Below are 21,976 nucleotides of genomic sequence, written 5' to 3'. Positions count from 1 at the left end.
ATCGATGTTTCCAGAAGTACCAAAATCTACCGTTTCTCAGCTCTAGTCCGAAAACAATATTCACTGCGAGCGGTTGTGTCGTCGAACGTAAAACTACGCGTCTCCGCGAATGACGCAGACTGGAAGCTTCCACTGGGTTGACAATCGGCTAAAAAACATTCAACAATAGCGGTGCACTTGCAAATTAACGCTGCCGCAACAACAACAGCAGTTATTCTTCGCTGGGCAGTAGCTGCAACCACAACAACAAAAAGGAGGAGAACCACCACAACGGGGGAAAAGAGCAGTTTGTTATTGGCGCATAAAAGAAGAAACGCAATTTCGCCACTGAATAGTTTCTAAAAACGGTGAGTACATTGTGGCAGCGGTCCATTTGCATACCGAATTGAGATTTGCACTTTTTGCAAGAGTTTCTTATGTAACGGCAACAGCAGCAGCAGCAGCTGAGTTTTACGTGCAAATTGTTGCTGTGCTGCCGTTGCGTTGTTTGTGTTGGTGCCGCAGCGTCTGCGAAAAGTCACCCCCTTTGCAACCACCCTCCACCCCCTGTGCCATCCATCCTACGCTCTCTCGCACGATTTGTTTATAAACATTCAGGAATAAGCCGCTGCTAAATACCGGATTGTTTTTATCACAAGGAGTGCAAAATTATCACCTCCCCAACCACCCACTTTCGATATGCGCATTTTATGCACGCGCCATCATTTGCCAACAATAGTTCCAGGCTGTTTTTGTTGTTCTAAATGTTCAAATTTCTGCAGTGGTGTGGAAAAGGTGCTCATCTGGGGGCTTCTGAGTCAACAAGGACTCAATTCGTCCAAAACTTGCATATTTTGAAGTTTAGTCAAATACCAAGAAATAAGTGAGAAATGGAAAAGACCCCCCTATGTAGGGGGAAGAACCAGTAATTGTGATTAGCCACACTATTTAGTGAAGATTCACTAGGAGCGAAAAATCCCCCACTTGAATAAATCGCCTTTCTAAAAGGGTATTTTAGCTTCGGCGTGTCTGAATATTTTCAGTTGGCTCGTGTTTTAAAGTCCTCGAATCCACTCCCACCTCGTTGATCCTGCAGCAGCTGTTTTTGCCACTATTCCTGCTGCTATTGCGTGGGAGCAGAATGCTTGTTGTTCCTGCTGTTGCTATTGAATTCCACCCCTTCGTCCTTGGCCGTCGGCCTTCGTCCTGTCCGCAGCCATTGTTCTGAGGACTCGTATCGGCCGGAGCGGAGGGGCTGCAGCCGTGACCGTGACTGACTGCCCGTAACCCCAGCAACGACCACGTAGTGGACGATGTTATTGTTATCGCATACTGTGGAAACTAGTGCACTGTGGTCGGGATGTCCAATAAAAAGCTAGATGCATAAAAGCTGTTTCTTTAGTCACTTTTTTTTATAATGGTAATACTTGGAGATATTCGCGACATTCATAAAAAACTTCAATACTTCAAAAATAAGAGGATGTCTAGAAACTTTATAGTCTTGTTGCTAATCAACACTCTTTCTGAGGTGAAGGCTTACTGGCTTCAGTGGAATCGTATTTATTCGATTGGCGGAGGTGGGTAAAGATGCGAACAATAAAGTAATATGTTTTTCGAAAATAAATTCCGCCCACTGTCCGTGGTCTTTTCTGCGGCTGCTGGCTGCTGGCTGAATTTAAAACGTGCCAAGTCCTTGGTTGAAAAATGAAGACGTGTGGCAGGGGGCGTTTTGTTGCCACTGTTGCGGTCGCTTTGTTGCTGCTGCTTTCGTTTTCGTTATTTTTTCTCAAATATTAATTGCTTTGAGCAACAGTAGAAGCCCTTGGCTACTGCTCCAAACCCAATCTTTTCGAATTTCCAAAAAATTCCGCAAGCAGCAGCAAGCAACGACTTTTGTAAAAGTGGCAAGGCGAAACAGACGTAACCGAAAGCAATAAATTCACAAATGCAAATAAAATGCGAGCTTTGCCACAACTCCTGTTCTGTATATGTACATATGTATTTGATTCTATTTTTTACCGGCCAGTTGACAGGGGCGTGTGCGTGGGCGTTTCTACTGCCAGCCACACAACACAATGACCTGGGTGTAAATCCCGACGCCATTCCTATCCATATCCCTATTCCCCGAATGCCCAGTGGGGCCCACTTGCTTGTAGCGAGGACAGATTTACTTGCCATTTCCAACCCTGATTCCATTTTGCAGCCAGCTGTTCGGACTTTCATATAAAGTGCACGCTTAAGAGAATCATGGCAAATTAATGTGAATGGCTTGTGAATGAAGTGGCAAATCATCGTTTCATGGCCAAAAAGGTCGTATTCAAAGGAGATCTAGAATTAGATATTGGCAAGAACTAGCAGCAGATAGCACCCATTTGGAATAACCAAGAAATGTGGCTGGTTATTAACGTATCACCCCATTAAGTTCTTGAACACTATTGTATAGAATCATGTTAATAACGAAATAGCTTTAATTGCGCATCTAATTGCCTTACATTGTATTATACTTTCTAGCAGTATTAAAGATTATTTCCTTTATATCGCAATTTGTTAGTTGTTACTCATGCATAATGGCTGTGTAACAATCTATTTTAAATTTGTTTTTTGTTCTCTTGTTTACCCTACTTTGAAATATAGAAGATTAAAAAATAAGATGATTAATTCAGCTCGGGGAAAAAATAACTTTGATAAACTCAATTGTAAACAACTACTTTCAAAGAGTAATTTATAAAATCACAGTATTTCAAGATAAGACGAATAGCAAAACCATTTACATTTTAATGTGCAGGTACAAACTCTATTTCCTCCTGCAAAATCACTAGAAAATACAACCCGATCTCAAGAGACTGCAAAAGGCCAAGGAAAGATCACTCGTCTGTGCTTTTGATTGGGATCGAACACTGAATCGACGTTCGAAAGATATGCGAGTGCGTATATGTGGCCAGAAAATTATGTATACGCAGCGTTTCCTCATTGAAAGGCGCTGCTGACGCAAAATAAATGAAACGATTTTAAAATAAAAGCAACTCATAATTTTTGCCCCTACGATTGGGGCCTGTGTTGTCGCGTCTGTTGTCCATTTTATGCTATTTCTGTTTGCGTTTGCTTTTGTTCCATTCCATGTTGTTTTGTTTTGTTTTCTTGCTTCTTTGCCTGCCGCTCTGTCGATTTGCTGCCTTTTTGCCAGCGTTTTGCCAATTGATGAATTGAGTTGAGTACGTACAGACCGCTGCCGACGGCTCTTTCGTCAATTGGCTTGACTGGATCTAGCTGCAGTTTGCACTGACGTCACGTCCCAAAAGCAAAAGTGCCCCTAACTCACTTAACACCTCGGCCTGATTGGCAGCGAAGTCGATTCCATTCGACTATATATTCGCGTACGTATGTTCTGCTTGACTTGAGGTACTCGGGCTGTAAATGTCTCAATTAACCATAGTAACAATAGCCAACTGTTATCTATGCAGTCTAAATACGTCCATTTGGTGCGTCAGTGGGGATGGTCGTGGCGATAAGAAGCGAATCGAGGGGACTACCGTGGCCATGATTTACGATAACCAGCGGGTTTCAACCGGTTGAACTCAACCTTGAACTGCTGATAACACTTGCTTAAAAGCGATTTATAGCTATATTCGCTGTACAGAATTTTAATTCCTTCGAGAGCGATATTGATTCTTATGCTGCGACCAAAAACCACTGTAAACTTTTGGTAATCTCTTCATCCTACCCAAATCAGCGAATTTCGGCAGCACATGTCGGCGATGGCTGCTCCTAATAGAAATCGCTTTTGCATAGCCAAGTTGGCCCAAACTATTTTCGTGTCAAAGCGCTGCACTATGGGGAATTCGACCTGTTTTTTTGGCATAAATTAATATCTCGTAAAATATTTAAGATACGATGATAATTTTTTTGTCTATTCTTATACACACCTTTACAATCAATTTGGCAAAGTGGGCGTGTCGCCGCCTTCGAACAACCGCCCACATCAGCCCCCCGCCCCCTATCTTTACGATTTTTTTTTTTTCTACCCAATATATTTTTCAGTATCTATTTTAACGTTGAAAAATAAGAAATTTTTATTTTTCATTTTTGTTCGTCATAAGGCCAGAGCCGTTTCAGTAGTAGTTTTCATATGATGTTCAACGGGCCTTGCCTTCCGTCCAGGCCGGGTATTATAAAGCTTTTTATTTCATTTATTTATTTATTTATATTTTTTATTTATGCAAAAAAGTGTTATGAAACATGCCATAAGTTACCTTGATTAATTTCAAGAAGACTGTCGTCGATATGCCCAACAATGCGTGCGCCACGCTTCTAGGAGGGCCGCATTGAAAATTGAGAGGTTGATACCTAATAATTTAATTTTCGCGAAAAGTCGCAAAAATTCGCAAATGAAACCTATGTGTTCTAAATAGGGAATTAATCACTCTACAGCATGGACTAACACACTTACTAAACAAATTTGAACAATTTTTTAAAACTCTATTCAAAGTTGAAATTTTATTTTGAAAGTTGGACGAGAACATCACTTGATAAATATACAAATTGTTAAGTTTACGCGCACGAACTAAGCAACATATTAGTAGAAACACATAGTACACACCTCAAGAATGAGTATTCATTTCAAATTTGATGGGTTTAGGCCTTGTGGTTCAAGAAATATTAATTTTAGTAAGCACTAAAAAAAGAAGCTCTCCGATGGCATGTGCTTTGTGTTTGCAACAGCTGACTTTACAGCTGTTAATTTTAACAGTGGACTGTCAATTAAACATTTGCGTTACAGATTAAAAATCTTTGATCAATTCTTAATATGTTAAAAAAAAAAATTTCAAAATTTGAAACACTTCAAAAAATACATTTATGCCAAAAAAACAGGTCAAATTCCCCATAGTGCGCTGACAAGGCGGGCGCACACAGAAACCCACGGATACACAGATACACAGATACATTTGCAGTTGGAGCCGCACAGTTGCGAGTGACAGGCGACAACAAAGGGGCTGGTCGAATCGGTTTGAGTCTGAGTCGGAGGCAAGGGAAAACTCCTCGGAATCGCCCAAGGACTTTGAGTGATAACAATCCAATTTGTAAAAGTAGTGGGCGGGGGTGTATGGGCTGTTATGGTATGTATGTGAGTGGGGGCCACATTAGAATTTACAATTCTGTCGAAGGTCAATCGAAATGCCAGGAATTTTCTGACCCCGAAAAAAGAAACCATTTTTCATGCTGTATGCTTGGTACAGATGCTTGGTACAGATGTGTTTACAATCCTATTGCGGTGCGATTCATCGGTGTGTAAATGATTTAATTAACAGTTTATGCCTGGAAGTGTCGGGTAATTACGAAAACCTGATATTGTCATGCAATGCCAAAGGTAAATTCAGCAAATTCAGTGATTTCCCCTCGGATGCTGTGCGCAGCCAACAAAGGTCTCAGTATAAACAGAGCTATATAGTTGTTATCGTGGACGCCCCTTGTGACTGGTTGACAGGTGGTTAACAACTGGCCAATGGATACACGGATTTCGTCTAATGTTTCCCCAAAACAAGTCCACACAGTTCCCCATACAATTAGTTGGAATATTCGTTACGTTGATATTAGCATTGAAAATGTTTAGTTTTCAGTAATTGAATGGCAATTATAAACTTGTCATTTACTAAGAAGTAAGACAAATACTTATGCTGTCCAGACATTCTGGACAATTCGCATATCCTGAAATATTGAACTTAAGTTTCCTAAACAGTTATCATACTCGTTACTTGCAGAGTAAAATCTAGGGTACCATTTTAAGTTTAAAGTTTATATGTTCTTGATCAGGAACGATCCGCCCATGTTCATATGAACGTCAAGATGTCAGGATCTGTAAAAACTAGAATATTGAGCCGAATCATCAAAATGTAGCAAACACAATTCCCGCTGATCTGCAGCCCAAAGCTAAGCCTTTCAGCATTTTGCATTTTACACACATGGCTCATGCGGCCAATCAATGTCCTGCCAATCAGCTGTTTTTGTTCCGTTCCACCCACAACAACCCAACCACCCAACCACCCAACCAGCCACCCACCAAGGCTGTGCCACTACCACGCAAATCCGCCCATGCTGGGTAAGCTTTCGGTGAACGTTTCACCTTTGGTAGTAATTATCCAGCCACAGCAGCCGTGAAAGCAAAGTTGGTTTGGTTTGGTTTGGTGGAGCTAAATTACAGGGAATCCTTGTGTGTGGGTGTGTATAAGTGAGTGGGAAGAACAGCATACTTTCAGGTGCAGTCCATAGATACGAGTGTTTAAATTCCTAACAAGCATTTCTAACAACGTGTGTGGGAAATTACTAAGCCAGCACCAGAAGCAATCCGGGACAGGCTGAACAGTGAACAAAGGAAAGTTGCAAACTAATTAGGATTCAATTAATTTAGTTCACGAACCTTTCAGCAAAATATCTTTAGTTTCGCACACGATTCACGTGTTGCCCCGCCACAGAACTCCTGATGTAATACTCGCTTCACACGCCCAACTACCAGTAACCGAACTGTGCCAGCTGTACCAGCTGTACCAGCTGTACCAGTAACTGACCGCCTGACCTTTTGCTTTTATAGTTGCCTTGAAAGGATTCCGGTTGCAGCAACATGTGACATGTGGCAAACGAAGCCGACACTTGCAGGCACAAATATGAGCAGCAAAACCTCCACCGGCAACCGCAAGGAGCTGTAATAACAGAGCTACGCTTTGAGCTCTCTATAAAGGCTAGGAACAATTTAATTAAATTCCAGGCGGTTTACATCAATCGCAAATATCTGGCTCAGACGGCTGGTATCTGCCAGTAGTAAGTTTTAAATTTCAGCAGAAAATCAAATTAATCTTCCCCCAGCGTTATTTGCATTTGCATTCAAATAGGGTAAACTGAAATTGCAACTGCAGCAGAAGGAAAAGCAAAAGCATCAGCTGTAATGGAGAGTGGAAAACGCACTCGTGGGATTTGCCTTTTGTCACGAAATCGGGACGATAATGTAAATAAGGCCACAATTCACTCACTCGTATTCGCTGGCACACATCCGATCAATTTTAAGTAGGGGATGCGAGTTTCAATTAAATAGCAACTTACTCATTTAAGCGCTTCAAAAGTTTAAACAGTTTCAAGGATGTCCCAGAGGTTCTGATCCATATTCTGAAAGTAATAAAATAATTTAGTAGAAAGGTTTAAGGAAAAGACAATGCTTAAAATCGTAAACAAATATGTTTTTATCCCTTTGTTGCTGGTTTTTTTTGAGTGGCCCAAGGAGGCCGTCTAAAATGATTTAAAGAGCTTTTGCGTGTCTTTGAGGTGGCTCACATGCGGGCTACTTATGGCTAAAAATCTGCTAAGTCTGACATGGCGGGATGAGCAGCAGGATGGATGGATTGGCAAATTATTACATGGATATGGATGGTTGGATAGAGAGCAGGAGGCCCAGGGAGGGGGTTGAAACCACTTGATATAATGATGACAGCAATTATGAATGAGTGAAGGTCGTTGGCTAACGACCGGCAGGCAATTCATCATCATGTCGAAACCACGGCAGCGCCTCCCCCATCCCAAAGTGGGCGGGGCTGAAAGCTACTTTTGTCTAGTTAAAAGTGCGCTATCGGCCGCTTTCTTTGCTTTTTATGGATTGCGTGCAGGAACGGTGACGTCACACGGCGCCCATGCGATTTGCATGCCAGCAGCTCGTTTATGCTGACTTGCACCTACAGGCGCCCTCGTTCCCTTGCTGCTCCTGTGATAAGGATCAAGCTCCACGGCAAACAAAGTGCACACGTCATGAACAACAGTCGCATCTCCAACTGCCGCTGGTAGCAAAAGTAACAATTGCGTGGGTGTGTCCTTTCAAGGAAATCAATCATCCGGAAATAGATCAACTCGTCGTTGGATTCTTTTTTGGCCTTTGTTTTTATTGTTAGCTACCCCGCTTGCTGTTTTTTTTGCTCTACTCCTCTGCGTCGAGGTAAAAGTCAACAAAAAAATTGCCATAAAAGGAAAGTGAAAGCACTAACAAAGCATCAGCTATGGGAATTCAGGAGGGAATGAGGTTTTTGCGTCGCGTCTGTCGAGCTTTAAAATCCTGTCCTTGGCCTTCTCATTCCTTCAAGTGGTTATTTATTTTCAGAAAATCATAAGTATAAGCTTAACACAAAGGTGGTATTGCAATTTTATCAAATAAAAAGCAATTCACTTCAAAAGAATAACTTTATTTGCCAGCTTTTCATTCAGCAAGTCAAAGAAAACATTTTTCATCGATAAAGCAATAATTTAAACTTTTTACTTTATTAGATAGCCAGGAATAACCCTAGTTATCCAATAAAATTAAAAACCCAATTAAAATCCATTGAATTTTCCCGGGAATTTAATTTAAGCCCAAATAATTATTCAAGAAATACAAAGCAAACATTTTCAGCTCGTTGGCCGAATCCTTGCAAGGAAACTCATAAAAACTTAGCAAATTACGCACCCAAAAACTAAGCCAGTTTTGTTAGCCAAGCTAGCACAAGAACCCATTCGCATTTGTCTAAAATAACACCCTGGCTGGGTAAACAGCGTATAATTAACTCAGTGCATATTGCTGATTCATGGGCCACAATAAAACACTAAGAAGAATGCTATTTTTATAGCATACAAATGGGCGCCCATCCAGAACTACGACTGGCAGTTATTATAATGAAACCCACTAAGAGTTCGCTTGGATTTTCATGGAATGGGAATCGTGGCGGTCACAGGTGCGAAGCAGACACACGTCACCATTTTTACTCTGACGCCAGTTGCTCACTAATTCATTCATTCATAAAAATTTCGCTACTATTAATCACCCGTCTGGCGCTTTCCCTTCGCCAAAAGATTGTGCCACGCAGACATAACAATAAAATCAAGAGCAATTGTGAATCAACAGTGCGTCACCACGGGATCCCCCTTGGAGCTCCAACCCCGTGGTAGACCTATTGATTGGCTTCACGTGTCGATACTTAAGTCCTCGCCTGCCGCAGACCCACTTCCTTCAGTTCCGCCGCTCCTTCCCGAACCAGCACACGTTTGTAGTCTCTGGTACCGTAATTGGTTCGAAGGGCTGCCGTGGAAAGAGGTAGCAATTCTTTTGTCGTAGCGTGGCGCTCCAAATTTATTACAAATATAATACGCTAACAAAAACCCAAGCCTTCCGCTGTGTTTACCCTGGCTGTTTGCCCAACTCCCTCGGTGTATGTGTGGAAATAATTTGCGAGTGCTGTTTACCAATTTTTTAAAAATGTTTTGGAGGTGAAGGTTAGCCAACTGACAGTTCTATTTATGGATAATGTCACTGACTTGTTGAATCCAATTACTGTAAAGTCCGTGCTCGTTGGGCTATAATTAAAGGCCGTACGAGTATAACATAAATATAGCAGTAATGGTTATCACAAAAATAACTCCTTTGAACAGCGGCTACTTCCCACATACATTTGCCATTAAAAACAAGCTTATTGTACTAAATGAGCTTTACGAGGAATTCGTTTATTTTACCCCAATAAATAGTTGTTAAACAACACAAAAAGGGTTTATGCTTCGTAAATAATGAACAAGAGTACTTTGCTTGAATGATATGCGCTATATTCGGTAGAGAGACTTCTTATTAACACCAATTCCACCATGTTTCTATCCTATTTAACGAAAAACAACATTTTTTTTTGCTTTGCAGCCAGCCATGTCCGACGCGCCCAAGTCCAACAACAATGCGTCCGTCGATGCGCCAGATCCGGCCACTCCTGACGCCACTGGCGAAGCTGAAGCGGCCAATGCAGCCACTCCGACAACTCCTCGTGGCAATCACAACAACAACAACAGCGCCAACGGCAGAAGCAAGAACAAACTGAAGTCAACGCAGAACAGCAGTGGAGGCGGCAGCATAGACAAGTTGTCGCCGGACCAGGACATCTTCATCAACGCCGCTGACGGCCTTCCCAATCAACATCCGTCGCTACCAAAGGAGGGAGACGTGGATAGCGACACAGAGCCGGAGGTGGATGCAGACTCGTTCGACGACCTACCCACCTCGATCATCGTGACCAACATCCACTCCGAGGTGTTTACCAATCCAGAGCTGAAGCACGCCATGGAGGAGCTATTCCGCACATTCAGCGAATCGGCCTCGTTCCAGTGGCTGCGCAGCTTCCGGCGCCTGCGGGTTAACTATGACAACGCCATTGCGGCGGCGAATGCTCGAATCAAGCTGCATCAGTACGAGTTCAACAAGAAGACGGTCATCACCTGCTACTTTGCCCAGCCGGTGACACCCGTCAGCAACAAGAACCTGCAGCCACCGGCGCCGGTCAAACAGTTCCTCATCTCGCCGCCCGCCTCGCCGCCAGCTGGTTGGGAGCCACGCGAGGAAGGCGAGCCACTGGTCAACCATGATCTTCTCGCCGCGCTGGCCAGCCTCACACCCGGCGAGTCGCACGAGCTACATCCTCAGAGCGAGGACCAGCCGGCCATTATTGTGCACACGGCCATGCTAGCGGAGACCGGGCCGGGACTCCAGGTGAAGGCGCCAATTGTCCAGACCAAGTGCCCGGAACGGGCATAATCATTAGGTGCAGACGAAACTATAGCTGAAAACCCGAGTTTTAAAGCCAAACGAACGGGGCAACGGGTTGGGTCTCATGCTCTGCGGATGGTTGGGGCTTTGATTGAGTATTTTTTGTAAATATTTTCCGATTCAATTGTGATTAATTTACACATACATATATTTAGCTACGTTCGTATGTTTGTATTACTAGGCACTCGAACTCCCATACCCGACATACTTTCCCACCCTTCCTTCAAGCGTAGCATTTACCCCAGTTGGCTTCTGATACAAGTTCATTGGCAAGCAACCGCATCTAGATGTGTTTATCTCGCGATTTGAGTGTGTCTATGTGTAAGAATATTGATGTTAAGCCATTGCAAATACCTGCTAACAATATCTCTATCTCTGTGTACCTTCAAAGGGAAATCGCTGACAGAGGCGCTACCGAGAACCGCGATCCGAAATCCCAGATATAAAGCTACTATATCTATGTAAATGTTAATATAATTCTAAGCCAGCGAAATGGTGTAACGATGTCGCATCAGATATCGGTATAATTACATACGTTTATAAATCTATATGCCTATGTGTAGTTAAAATTTAAATTGAAAATATATTCAAATTCGAAATGAATGTTCTCAAATGTACCAAACAATACAAAAAAGAATTACCAAACAAGAAACAAAACAAAAACAGAAGAACCAAAACGAATCTCTTTAAACAAACTTTAATTGACGGGTGCTGCAGCAGGAAAAACATCAGCTGGGCAAAGGGAAACGATGGGTTATGGATTTGACATTGGAAATCCCTGTCGACAATTGGCAATTCGATAGTGCAATTGAGTGGAAATTACTGAAACTTTGCAAGGCCAGGCGAATTCGAATTGGCTGTGTTGGTCGCAGTGTAAACTTTAATTGGAAAAAGTTAGGAAATCATTTTTGGTGTACTGGTTTCATCGCAGAGAAAGTTGCAATTAAAAGAACTTTTAGTTATATGATACTGTAGATTTTAAATTGACCGAGCCTAAAAGTAGGCAACGCTATTCAGTGCAACTAACTGTTCATGAAGCACTTAAATTGATCTTAAACTCATTTTTACCACCGAAATAATAAAAGAAAGGATACTTACAAACAACAAAGGGACACGCAGAAATAGAAATGAGTGAATCCACATATGGGGATTACCCCATTCTGCACATCATTTTATTCACTTGGAATGGATAGAGACTATTAGAGCTTACTACTAGGCGAAAAAGTAGAGTTCTTAACAAAAAACACAGGGTAACAAGAACTTTGAACTGGATTGAGGACATGGGTACAATCATCTTTGGCTAGGTTCTACTTCCTCTCGATATTCTTGAGCGGCACCATCTGCTCAGGATCGTCGGGATATACGCTGTTCTGGCGCTTCTTGCGACCAGCACACTGACTGAACCAAGTGTCTCCCTTTCCGAAGTTCTCTCCATCCTCAATGGACTCGGGCATAGGCTGGTTCATTGTCTCCGGCAGGAACATCACCCAGAAGCCCGAGATTAGGGCCACCACGCCGAACAGCACGGCCGGAATCTTCGGATCAAAGGAGTCCAGCAAAGTAATGAGCGGAGTAAGGGCTCCCGACAAACGGGCACACATCGATCCCAATCCCATGGCCGAGTTTCGCACCACGGTGGGAAACAGTTCGGCCGAGTAATTGTAGATAACGGCAAAGGATCCGGCGATGAGAAGCTTTCCTGCCATTACCACCGCCGTGGAGGTGGTGCTGCCCTGGGCAATGTAGGCGGCCACAATGCAACACAAACCGCCACCCAACATCAGGGTGGATGTGATCGATCGACGACCCAGGCGATCCAGGACGAACACAATGGTTATGTAGCTGGGGAACTCCACGAGGCCCATGATGAACAGGATCAGGTAGGGATTACCATAAAGCTTGCCAGCACTGAGTGATAGTCCGTAATAAACCAGGGAATTGGCGAACCAGCAGAGGCACACATTCAGAGTCTTCATCCGTAGGTTGGGCGTGCGGAAGAGGTCGCTCAATCCGGAACTGGATTTTTCCTCGGCCGCCGCCTGCTGCTTGGCCTTCTGCACATAGTACTCCTTGTCCACCGGAATGCCCGATCCGTTGATCCTCAGGCCCTTGGCCACAATATCCACCGCCTCTGCGGCACGTCCCTGCATCCACAGCCAGCGCGGAGATTCATCGAGCCACCACCAGTGGCCCAGGAACAGGCAGCCATGCAGTCCGTAGATCACCTGCAGCCACTGGCGGTCAGGGATGAGTGCTCCCCAACCGGCCACCAACATGATGCCACCAGCGAAAACAGCCTACGAATATTGGGTAGTATTAGTATAAATAAGACATGTACAGAGATTGAAGTCTTCCTCACCTGGAAGGTAATGCCGCACACAGTACGCTTGGTAGGTCCCACCAGCTCCATGGTCAGCACGAATCCACAGATGTAGGCACCCGCCGAACCCACAATGCCCAGCAGGTAGCGCGCCACCATAAATGAGAAGTACTCGGGAATGAAGGCCACACCCACACCGATGATCAGTTGGAACAGGGCCGACCAGCAGAACACGGTCTTGCGACCCACTTTGTCGGCGAGTCCGCCAAGGGTGACTGCGCCCGTGAACACGCCCAGCATGAACACGGTCTGCACAATGGCCCCCATCCAGCGACGGTCGCACACAAAGTTCCAGTCGATGGTGCGCGAGGTCTTGTAGTACGTCGTGTCGTATACGTAACTTTCGCACTTGACGGTGGTATTGGTGCCAGGACTAGTGGGATCGAACATGAGGCAGGACTCCAGCTCGCCAGTGGGCTTCAGCGGAATGGCGGCCAGAATATCGCTCGAGTTCCATGGGGTCACCGACAAGCTGCTGTTATCCACGCCCGCGATGAAGCAGCGGTGCTCGGGCACGGCGGCCACAGTGACCAGCGATAGCATGTGCATGCCAGCGGTCAGGCCGGAAAGCACCTGCAGGAAGAACTGCAGGAACTGGTACTTTCCAAACTCCCCTGGAATTGGAAACCACAACTATTAATGTCTTGGGAAAGGTTATGAGCGCACAGCAAATGTGAGCTTTTGGCGACATAGCAGATAGTGATTATCTGTAGCAGCCATGAATCACCCACTTTGCGATGAACTATAATAGAAAGAAATTAAGTTATTTGGAAAATGAAAGTTGTTCTAGCTGCACTTATTCTAAAAGGCTCCTATTCGTCATAGGTCGATTGAATTTGAAAAATATATGTATCTCCCTGAAATCATTATTCTAATACCACGTAGCAGCAATAAGCCAGCAATAGATGACACCCAAAAGAAACACCCGACTTTTATGTAGATGGGAACTTTTAATGGGTATCGCTGGCGTGGTTGTCACGCCCAAGGCTTTGCAATTAAATCAAGTGGAATTTATTCAATTCGATTTCAATTGAAACGCATTCGCCTGGCCCGTCCAATATTTGCCCACAGTTTGGTTTGGTTTAGTCTATGTGCTTGCGAACCCCATGAAAAGAGACTCGGATGTCTTGGGAGAATGCACTGAATCGATTATGACTTTGGTCAGTCAGTCCAGGGCGATCGCGTTGATGGCGGCCAGGGGCTGTGTAAATTTCTACCGACATGGACACTATGCAGCCTAGATACGAGAATTTGACACTTGAGCGGTCCAATGTTCAATCAGCCGTTTCAATTGATTTGTGGGTTACGTTTATTGATCGTTTAAGCGAAACTCTTGCCATCAAATGAAAAGTTACGTTCACCCCTGTTACGTTACCATCGACAAATCATGAGTAAAACGTCTGAGAATTTTCATTTTTCATAATTGAAACGATTTCGTGAAGTGTAAAATTATGTCACCGAGTTGACATTAATTAATCTCAATTATAAAATTTTACGCTACACCTAATGAAATTCAGTTACGCCCCCAATAGACATAATCAGCGTATAATTGAGCGCAATCTAGGAGATCGATAGCGAAAAATCGTGATAACAAAACTAGGAATAGTAAATACTAATGTGGAACACATAGTGGATTATCAGAGGCCCCTAAATGGTAGATCATATATCAGTGTTATTGTAGCTCCAGATTTATTGCATCCGTACAGTACAACTACCAGAAAATTGTTGCCAAGTGGCCCTTGAATACGACATTGGTTTTTGGCCCAGTCAATGTTCGAATGTTTGTAGTTCTCTTGATCGTCGTCAGTTATTATGATGTATAAAACCAACATGCACATTAAAATGAATATGGCGCAGGTTTGGACCGTTGTTTACGCTGGTTAAACTTGAAGCGATAAGTGAGATTGATAAGGGCACGGAATATTAAAAAGAATGAAGCCATATTTATAATAATATTGCACAAGTATGCTATGATTATAAACTATCAACTGTTGCATTATTTGAGGTCTGATTTTGTTTTAAACTTTTAAGATTTTTTTGTGCTCTAACATTATGATTCTTATCATTGAGGTAGGTCACGACTTTAAGGCTTCCTTCGCTATTTTTCGATCCGTACTTAAACATTTTCACTTCCCGCGATTACCAACACCTGAAGGTCGATTGAGTTCTGTTCTGAGCTGCCCACATAGCACATGTGGAAGTGCTCTCAAAGTCATTTGAAGTTGCTGGTTTTGTGGTAACCTTCTTACGGCCAAAAAACACGAACTCAGCACTGCAACACGCCTCCAAATTCGAAGTAATTAGAGTTGCTATTCGCCAATAGGCCTTCAACAAAGTAAACAGAAATAAAAGAGCGATATGTGAATTTTGATGGCTGAGGGGTTTGCCATACAATTGAGTCTGAGCAAACCAGTTTGAGGTTTTGCATTTTACAGATACAAATGTATACGAATATATTACGAATAAAAAGTCGCTAATGCGATTATTACTCCCTCTCTCCTGTCACTTTCTTATAGGCTGCGGTTTCGCGAGTGCGAATAAAAAACCAGTTTCGGATTGTGCCTATGAAAAACTGTTCTATTTTAATTAACGACAATTTCAGTACAATTGTTGACACCAATTTTATATTCCATCTAATACAATGGCACCAAATGTATGTATTATTGCTCAGAAATTAGTGATTTGTAGCCCTGACAAATAAAACGTTTCATCCATCGATCTCTCACTGTATTCCCACAATTATTGTTAACTGTTTTGCATACTGCTTTTTATAAACAGGCTTAACTTTGTAGCCCGCACAAGCTAGCTGCAATGTTTGAGCCGCACAATTAGATTATACACACAATAAATTACAAGCAAATACCCAGATATCCGTAGATCCCAAGATCTTTATGACGAGCCTACTTCCCAGTCTTGTGACAGAACCCGCCCCATTTCCACCCGTTTTCGTTTGCTTGCTAGAAGCCACACACGTTTTATCGTCACTGTGTTAAAACCAAGAAAGCTCAACAAGTGTCAGACAGCCTCCAGCTCAGAACTTGGCCCACACGAACGTTTGTCGACTATTATATGGTATAACACATAGTCAAACACATAGGGGATCAAGAGGGTGGAGTCTCTATCAAGCTGTCACAAATGTCCGTCACTTGGCGGCCTCGAGTATTTATTAAATTAAAAAAATGCAAAAATAAAGCAGAAATAGTTGCAATTAAAAAAGTATTAGAGGCGGCTTCTTTTGAGCACTTGAAGGACGGACGGCCAGCCGGATAGATTAGGCGGAGATTAAAAACATAATACGGAAAAATTAATTATAGATTTTAAAAGCAGAACAGAAGGTTCGGCGATAAACCACATTGGCTGGCGTTCAAACAGAATATTATCCATAGTAGCTTGCAGCGCTGATAAGACCTCTCAAAATGATAAGCTAACGCCAGTTCTTATCACCACGGGATGGAGACGCCTGGCAACGTAACAGCTGATCTCTCCAAAGTCTTCCTTCCCAAAAGCCCATTATACTCACCAAGTTTGCCCATCAGGTCCTCCAGCACATAATCCACAGCCATGTTTGACTATTTATTGATTACAATGATATAAATGAAAGTTACTGCGTGGTGTTACTTTTTAACAAATCGTCATCTTCTGCAGAAGTGGAGCACGTATGAATGGAGCACCACTACTGGAGGTACTACTGATAGTGATAGTTACGGGTCGCGAAGATGAAAACGAATCCGGGATAAACAACGTGCTCGAGTGAATCAAAACGACAAACGGAGCGCTCGATCAGCTATCAACTCTTCCGACCGCCGGCAGCATTTGAACTGGCGAATACTAACTGCGAACTGTGCGCTCAGCGAGAAACCCGAGTGGTCCCACACATGGTGGTATATGGTGTATGGCGATAAGGTCGCTCCAAGCTCGCGCGTGGAGAGAGCTTGTGGATCGCGAATGTCTCGATTGGGTCTCCAAAGTTGGTAGCTCAAGAGCAACCTCTGCTGGACGGTAGGTGAGAGCTTTAAAATGGGTTTCTTAAATCCTAGAACCTAGAATAATGTAACCATCATGCATTTCTTATCCTTGATATATGAAAATATATTAACCATTGTAAATAAGATATTTTATCTTGCTCATTAAAGGAATCCGTTAGAACTTAAACTTCGATTTTGAACAGGAAACTCAAACCCCAGCAAGCTTGGGTTTCTCTCACACCCTGCGGCAAACAAAATTTTCTAGTTATCATAAAAATACACGAAAATCCTCTGAAGTAAATTTTAAAATTATGTGTGAGCCAAGCTTTTCAGATCCGTCGGCATTCCTGTACTTGGATATGCTGGCAGATATTTTAATGCAGGATAGCCTTGAAATGGAGTCAGATTTCAACACCAAGTTGCAGTTTCTCAAGGAACAGGAACAAATTTGCCTAGACAACGCCAAAAATGTGAGATTCAAAGTCAATAGGCAACCAGAATAAAAAATCTCTCATAATCCAACAGGTACTTTCCGTGGATCAAACCCTGAGATCAGCTCATTGCAGCATGCTTAAGATGGAAATGGAGCTGAATGAGAACGAGACTAACCTGATCGAGGCGGAGAAAGTAGTTACAAAATTAGAGCAGCGTTGTTCAAGTCCTGAGGTCGTGGGCTGCCAAACATATCCTTTGGCACATGCCACCTATCAGGATTTGCTGAGTTTGCTCATGTCCACGGAAAAAACAGCCCATCAGTGCAACCAGATGAAAGAGGAGATCGAGATGTATAACAAGGAGGTCTCCGCGGTCGCCATTCCCGGAAATGTGGTAAGATTGATGACTTAATGTTATATATATTTAGATTCCAAAGTGAGTCCATCAACAGGTTACCAAGCTTATTGAATGCCACAACAATACCCTGGAGTCCCTGGAAAAGAAGATTGAAACTCTGCAGAGCCAGGTCACGAAAGTTCAAAAGGAGTTCAAACAGCTTTATAACGAACAAGATGCAAGTAAATTCAACGTTCCGTGCCCGTACAAACAGATCAAGGAGTTAAAGCCCAAAGACGTATGTGGAATACAACTACGCATGTAATCTGATAACACAATATATCCAACGAGTTTTATAAATGCTTACAATGCTGCAAGTTCAACTTTTCGCTTAAGATTAGGTTTGGTGTTCTGGGCTTAAATTTTAGTTGTTGGCATCACGGAAAAACAGCACATCGTCGGCAATGATGCTGGTGCTCGTCTTCTGGTTGCCCTGCTGGTCGGTGATCTCTCCGTAGGTGATCTTTCCCTGCACCATTGTGCGCTGTCCCTTCTTCAGGTATTCCAGCACGGTGTCACGCAGATTGGGCTTGAACACCACCACACGATGCCAGTCCGTGCGCTGGGCCCAGTCGCCGTTCTCGTATCTGTAAGGCAATGGTAAACAGTTAATTAACGCTTTTTAACTGAACTGGTAGCAATGATTTATAGTTGATTGCCCACATACAACTATGTACATGTTCCAATAACTCATTACATAAATCCGAATTAGCAGCTCAGCGTGATCTTGCTTGGAGGTAAAAGCTATGAACTAACTAACTAACTAACTAACCACATTTATATAGTTTTTTTAGAGGCATAGACTGTAACTGTTCTTGCCTCCTCTGAGATTTGAACTCAAGTTCCGTTGCAAACGCATGCTGTGCGGCAACACGCACACATAGGAACTTACTTGTAGTTGGTGTGTGTGGCGACCGAAAAGGTGACCACCGGATGCTCCTGGGATCCACGCAGCTGCGGATCGGCTCCAACTCGCCCCAAAATGGTCACCGTGTTGACAGCTGTGGTTATTTATTCAACAATTAATGCAATTTTATAACTAAAGCTATGAACTACTCACTTTTTTCAACTTTGGCGGGCGCCGCTGCCGTCGTTGTTGTTGCCCCGCGTGCCTGCAAATTCCGCAGGCCGCTCAACAGGGGATTCAGCTAAAAAAATAAAAACATGTTTGTGTACTGTTCTTTCCAATTTACCGGCTTATTAATAATATTACTTACCATGCGCCTTGTGTGTTGCATCTTGATTGTAATACTCAAATATCGATGTATCGATTATATTTACAAAAAGTAATCTTTTTATCGCGGTAAGTTTATTGACAAAATATCGCATATCGATATTATTTTTATCCTAATATTGATGTCACTCTCCAGATAATGGCATCACGTAAGAAAATGAAAAAAGGTTCGTAATAACTCATTTTAATAATTGTTTAATTATTCTAGTATATAAATTCGCTTTGTAGATATAAATTCACTACTCCAGCGCGAATTCGCCGCACACTGTACTCTTGCGGAATTCAAAAGAACCTATAGCTTAATCGTGGTCCAAAAGGGGGCGCAACTGCGTTCACTTGTTGCTAATTTCAAACAAAAGGTGGAGCGAAAACCTGTCACAGAAGATTGTTGGTAATTTTCCTTAGTTTCCAATTTAAATAAACTTCTGCTGAGGGCGCCACTGTGGAGATTTGAATTGAAAAATTACAAATTTCATTTAAATTATGTTAAAATGTAAGTAAAACTAGAAAAATTAATGGTTTAATATCTATTTAAGTTTAAAAGGCTAGACGATGTAGGTTTTTCAGTGTAATTGTCATTTATACACCAAATTAAATTAAAATTTTTGTAAAAGTAAACTGTTTGCATTTTGTAAAAAAGGTTATTTTGGTATATACTTAAACTTAAACTTTCTTATTGAAGAAAATACAACAAACAAAAGTAGTATACAGCTAGAAGAAGAATCCAGCTAAACATTCACCTTATAACGCAAATATAATGCACAAAGATTCCAACTTTACAACCTCGAACAGGATGCAAGAACGACAACTTAAGCCCGCTCCAGCCACGAGTAGTCATCATCTTGGCTTTTTCGAAAATCAGTTAGCGGCGGCAGGCGGCTTTGTTTGAGCTGAAGTTGCTGAGGAGGAAGAAGAGCGAGCGGACAAGTGTCCGTTAGTCGGGTGCTAATAAAAACCTGGACACCCGAGAGGCGTCCCCCAAACGGAGCGGAAGAACAGAATCACCATTTTTATATTCGCATTGCTCTCGAGCCGATGTTGCTGTTGTTGTTGCTGCTGTTGTTGCTGCTGTTGTTTGTGCTGCAGCATCTATAGCAACGACAACGTCACAAGCAGCAGCAGCAACAGCAGCAATTGCAGCAAGAGCTCTCTGCAACTCTCGACTTTGCATTCAAATTCAGCTCAGGCCATGAGGATGACGACACACAGTCCGCATCGGTGTCGCTGCCCCAAGAAAATCATACTGCCGTCCAGTCTCTTAACTGCCTTCCATCTGCGTCACTCGAGCAATTCTGTGGAGCTGATATAATGCTGCGCAGATATTGCGGAGAGGGTTACCACTTATTAATCATATCGCGATAAGTTACTGCAGAATTAACTGAATTCTAGGAATTTTTGAAATAACCGCAGTATATGAAGGGTCAACGAATGTGGGTCTAAAAGGTTTGAATATTATATTAGTAATATCAGATCCAAGTAATACTTATGAACTTTGTGTCATTATTTTTGAGACTCTTATATTTAAGTTTTTTCACTTTTTTTTTACATTTTCAAATATATTTTAGTTTCTCTTCCCCAATACTTATATAACACCCCATATAGGTATATTTTAAAGCTTCAGTTGCTAACTCAACTAGAAAACTTTCGAGATTTTTAAGAAAAACCACCAGAGCCTATTCTAAAGTCAACCAATTTCAATGGCGCGCTTTTTGAAATCCCAGATTTCCTTCTTGATTGCTCCCCAAGAAACGCTTCCCCCAACAAGATCCAACCCCATATTTATATATTCTAGCCCTCCGTCCGTATCTATATCTGCAGTCGTAGCCAGACCGAAAACAGAGCACTGTGTCCGTCGTTGGTTGAATCCAGTGCGCGTGTTGCTGCGACTCTATATAAAAATATACATTCGTATATGTACGTGGCGCACTCATATAGGAGGTTTGTGTTGTTGCTGGCCGGCCTGCCACTGTATCTGTATCTGTATCTGTGCACGAGTGTGTGCGCTCGTATCTGTATCTGGTGTTTGGGGCTCCGGCTCGGAACGCTCCGCACCGCGATACCAACAAAAGCGAACGACGGAACGTACCAGGCAAACGAACCAACGAACCAACGAACCAGCGAACGAACGAGCGAACGTCCCAAATGTCGCTGCTTTTTCTATATTTTCAGATTGTATAGTGGCATGGCTATGGCTATAGAGGTTGTCGGGTTGGAGGTACTGAAGTGGTTGTTGCTGCTGCTGCTGCTGCTATTGTTGTTGTTTTTGATGATGTTGCTGTTGCTGTTGCTGTGGCTGATGCCGTTGGCGTTGGCCTGGCTGACTGGCTGACTGGGCTTGTCGAGGACGTTCGCTAGATGGCTGACTGGGTTGGCCGGCTCTTTGGCTCTTTGGCTCTGCCGTGCTGTGTGCGTTTGCGTGCCAAAAAACGAGCGATGGCAAAATTCATATGTGCCCCGTATAGTTAAACTATAAACGGCAGCAGCATTCCGGCAATTTGCATTGCTGCCGCGGTCAGTGGCAACGGCAACAGCACTGTTTGCTGTTCAGTGCGAGACTGCGCAAAAGGAGTCGCGCCTGGTGGCCAAAGGATTAAAGTCTTCTAGAAGACCTTGAACGTCAATATGCTCCTTGAAATTGGGATTCTGGGCGATCCCAATGATGTGTGGGCAGCCTAAGTGCTAAGATGGTAAAGTCACATATACAATATATTTAGCTATACGCATTGTTAAATATTTTAGTAAACTTAAGTTACAATATGGTATGGCAAATACTAAGCCAAATCCCTAATAGCCCTAAAATCTTTACCCATTGCATGATTTCTAAGCACCCAAAGACATGATATAGTCATTTGGATTACACTGTTATTACAAAGAGCCCGACAGCTGTAATCGCTTTAAAGAACCAGCTCGAAACCCCCAGCATTTAACCCCCAGAACTCGGAATCGGAACCATCCGATTCCAGCAAGTTGAGCAACTTTAGCCCCGCGAGCAGCCCCAATCG

The 21,976-nt window shown here is 43.0% G+C and overlaps 4 protein-coding genes across 4 annotated transcripts; 2 read left to right on the top strand and 2 right to left on the bottom strand.

Moving 5' to 3' along the window:
* Nucleotides 1-33: 33 nt before the first annotated feature.
* LOC120451936 (protein sarah) lies at nt 34-11,167 on the top strand. Its single transcript, XM_039635957.1, has 2 exons — nt 34-347; nt 9,668-11,167. Exon 2 carries the CDS (start codon nt 9,674-9,676, stop codon nt 10,550-10,552), a length of 879 nt encoding a protein of 292 aa, XP_039491891.1. The 5' UTR covers nt 34-347; nt 9,668-9,673; the 3' UTR covers nt 10,553-11,167.
* A 491-nt stretch (nt 11,168-11,658) lies between these two features.
* LOC120452352 (organic cation transporter protein) lies at nt 11,659-16,773 on the bottom strand. Its single transcript, XM_039636526.2, has 3 exons — nt 16,465-16,773; nt 12,924-13,558; nt 11,659-12,861 (listed from the first exon to the last, which is right to left on the bottom strand). Exons 1-3 carry the CDS (start codon nt 16,505-16,507, stop codon nt 11,872-11,874), a joined length of 1,668 nt encoding a protein of 555 aa, XP_039492460.1. The 5' UTR covers nt 16,508-16,773; the 3' UTR covers nt 11,659-11,871.
* Nucleotides 16,774-17,122: 349 nt separating this feature from the next.
* On the top strand, nt 17,123-18,049 carry LOC120452353. Its single transcript, XM_039636527.2, has 3 exons — nt 17,123-17,379; nt 17,435-17,737; nt 17,796-18,049. The coding sequence occupies exons 1-3, from the start codon at nt 17,221-17,223 to the stop codon at nt 18,003-18,005; spliced, it is 672 nt and encodes a 223-aa protein (XP_039492461.1). The 5' UTR covers nt 17,123-17,220; the 3' UTR covers nt 18,006-18,049.
* Nucleotides 17,984-19,005, bottom strand: LOC120452354 (single-stranded DNA-binding protein, mitochondrial). The gene is made up of 4 exons (XM_039636528.2): nt 18,958-19,005; nt 18,801-18,888; nt 18,633-18,741; nt 17,984-18,327 (listed from the first exon to the last, which is right to left on the bottom strand). The coding sequence occupies exons 1-4, from the start codon at nt 18,976-18,978 to the stop codon at nt 18,105-18,107; spliced, it is 441 nt and encodes a 146-aa protein (XP_039492462.1). The 5' UTR covers nt 18,979-19,005; the 3' UTR covers nt 17,984-18,104.
* Nucleotides 19,006-21,976: the final 2,971 nt, after the last annotated feature.

This window comes from Drosophila santomea, chromosome 3R (genome assembly GCF_016746245.2).
Source record: "Drosophila santomea strain STO CAGO 1482 chromosome 3R, Prin_Dsan_1.1, whole genome shotgun sequence".
Classification (NCBI taxonomy): domain Eukaryota; kingdom Metazoa; phylum Arthropoda; class Insecta; order Diptera; family Drosophilidae; genus Drosophila; species Drosophila santomea.
Note: the sequence above shows the minus strand (reverse complement) of the source record. Positions and strands in the feature narration are given on the sequence as shown.

Bases quoted from the DNA above. Each gene is read 5' to 3' on its own strand.
- LOC120452354 (XM_039636528.2), bottom strand. From the start codon at position 18,978: ATGCAACACACAAGGCGCATG. The intron at 18,889-18,957 runs GTAAGTAATATT...TTATTTTTTTAG, and splicing joins TGCAACACACAAGGCGCATG to CTGAATCCCCTGTTGAGCGG. The intron at 18,742-18,800 runs GTGAGTAGTTCA...AAATAACCACAG, and splicing joins GCCCGCCAAAGTTGAAAAAA to CTGTCAACACGGTGACCATT.
- LOC120452352 (XM_039636526.2), bottom strand. From the start codon at position 16,507: ATGGCTGTGGATTATGTGCTGGAGGACCTGATGGGCAAACTTG. The intron at 13,559-16,464 runs GTGAGTATAATG...TTCCAATTCCAG, and splicing joins GGACCTGATGGGCAAACTTG to GGGAGTTTGGAAAGTACCAG. The intron at 12,862-12,923 runs GTGAGGAAGACT...CAATATTCGTAG, and splicing joins TGTGCGGCATTACCTTCCAG to GCTGTTTTCGCTGGTGGCAT.
- LOC120451936 (XM_039635957.1), top strand. From the start codon at position 9,674: ATGTCCGACGCGCCCAAGTCCAACAACAATGCGTCCGTCGATGCGCCA.
- LOC120452353 (XM_039636527.2), top strand. From the start codon at position 17,221: ATGTGTGAGCCAAGCTTTTCAGATCCGTCGGCATTCCTGTACTTGGAT. The intron at 17,380-17,434 runs GTGAGATTCAAA...ATAATCCAACAG, and splicing joins GCCTAGACAACGCCAAAAAT to GTACTTTCCGTGGATCAAAC. The intron at 17,738-17,795 runs GTAAGATTGATG...GTCCATCAACAG, and splicing joins TCGCCATTCCCGGAAATGTG to GTTACCAAGCTTATTGAATG.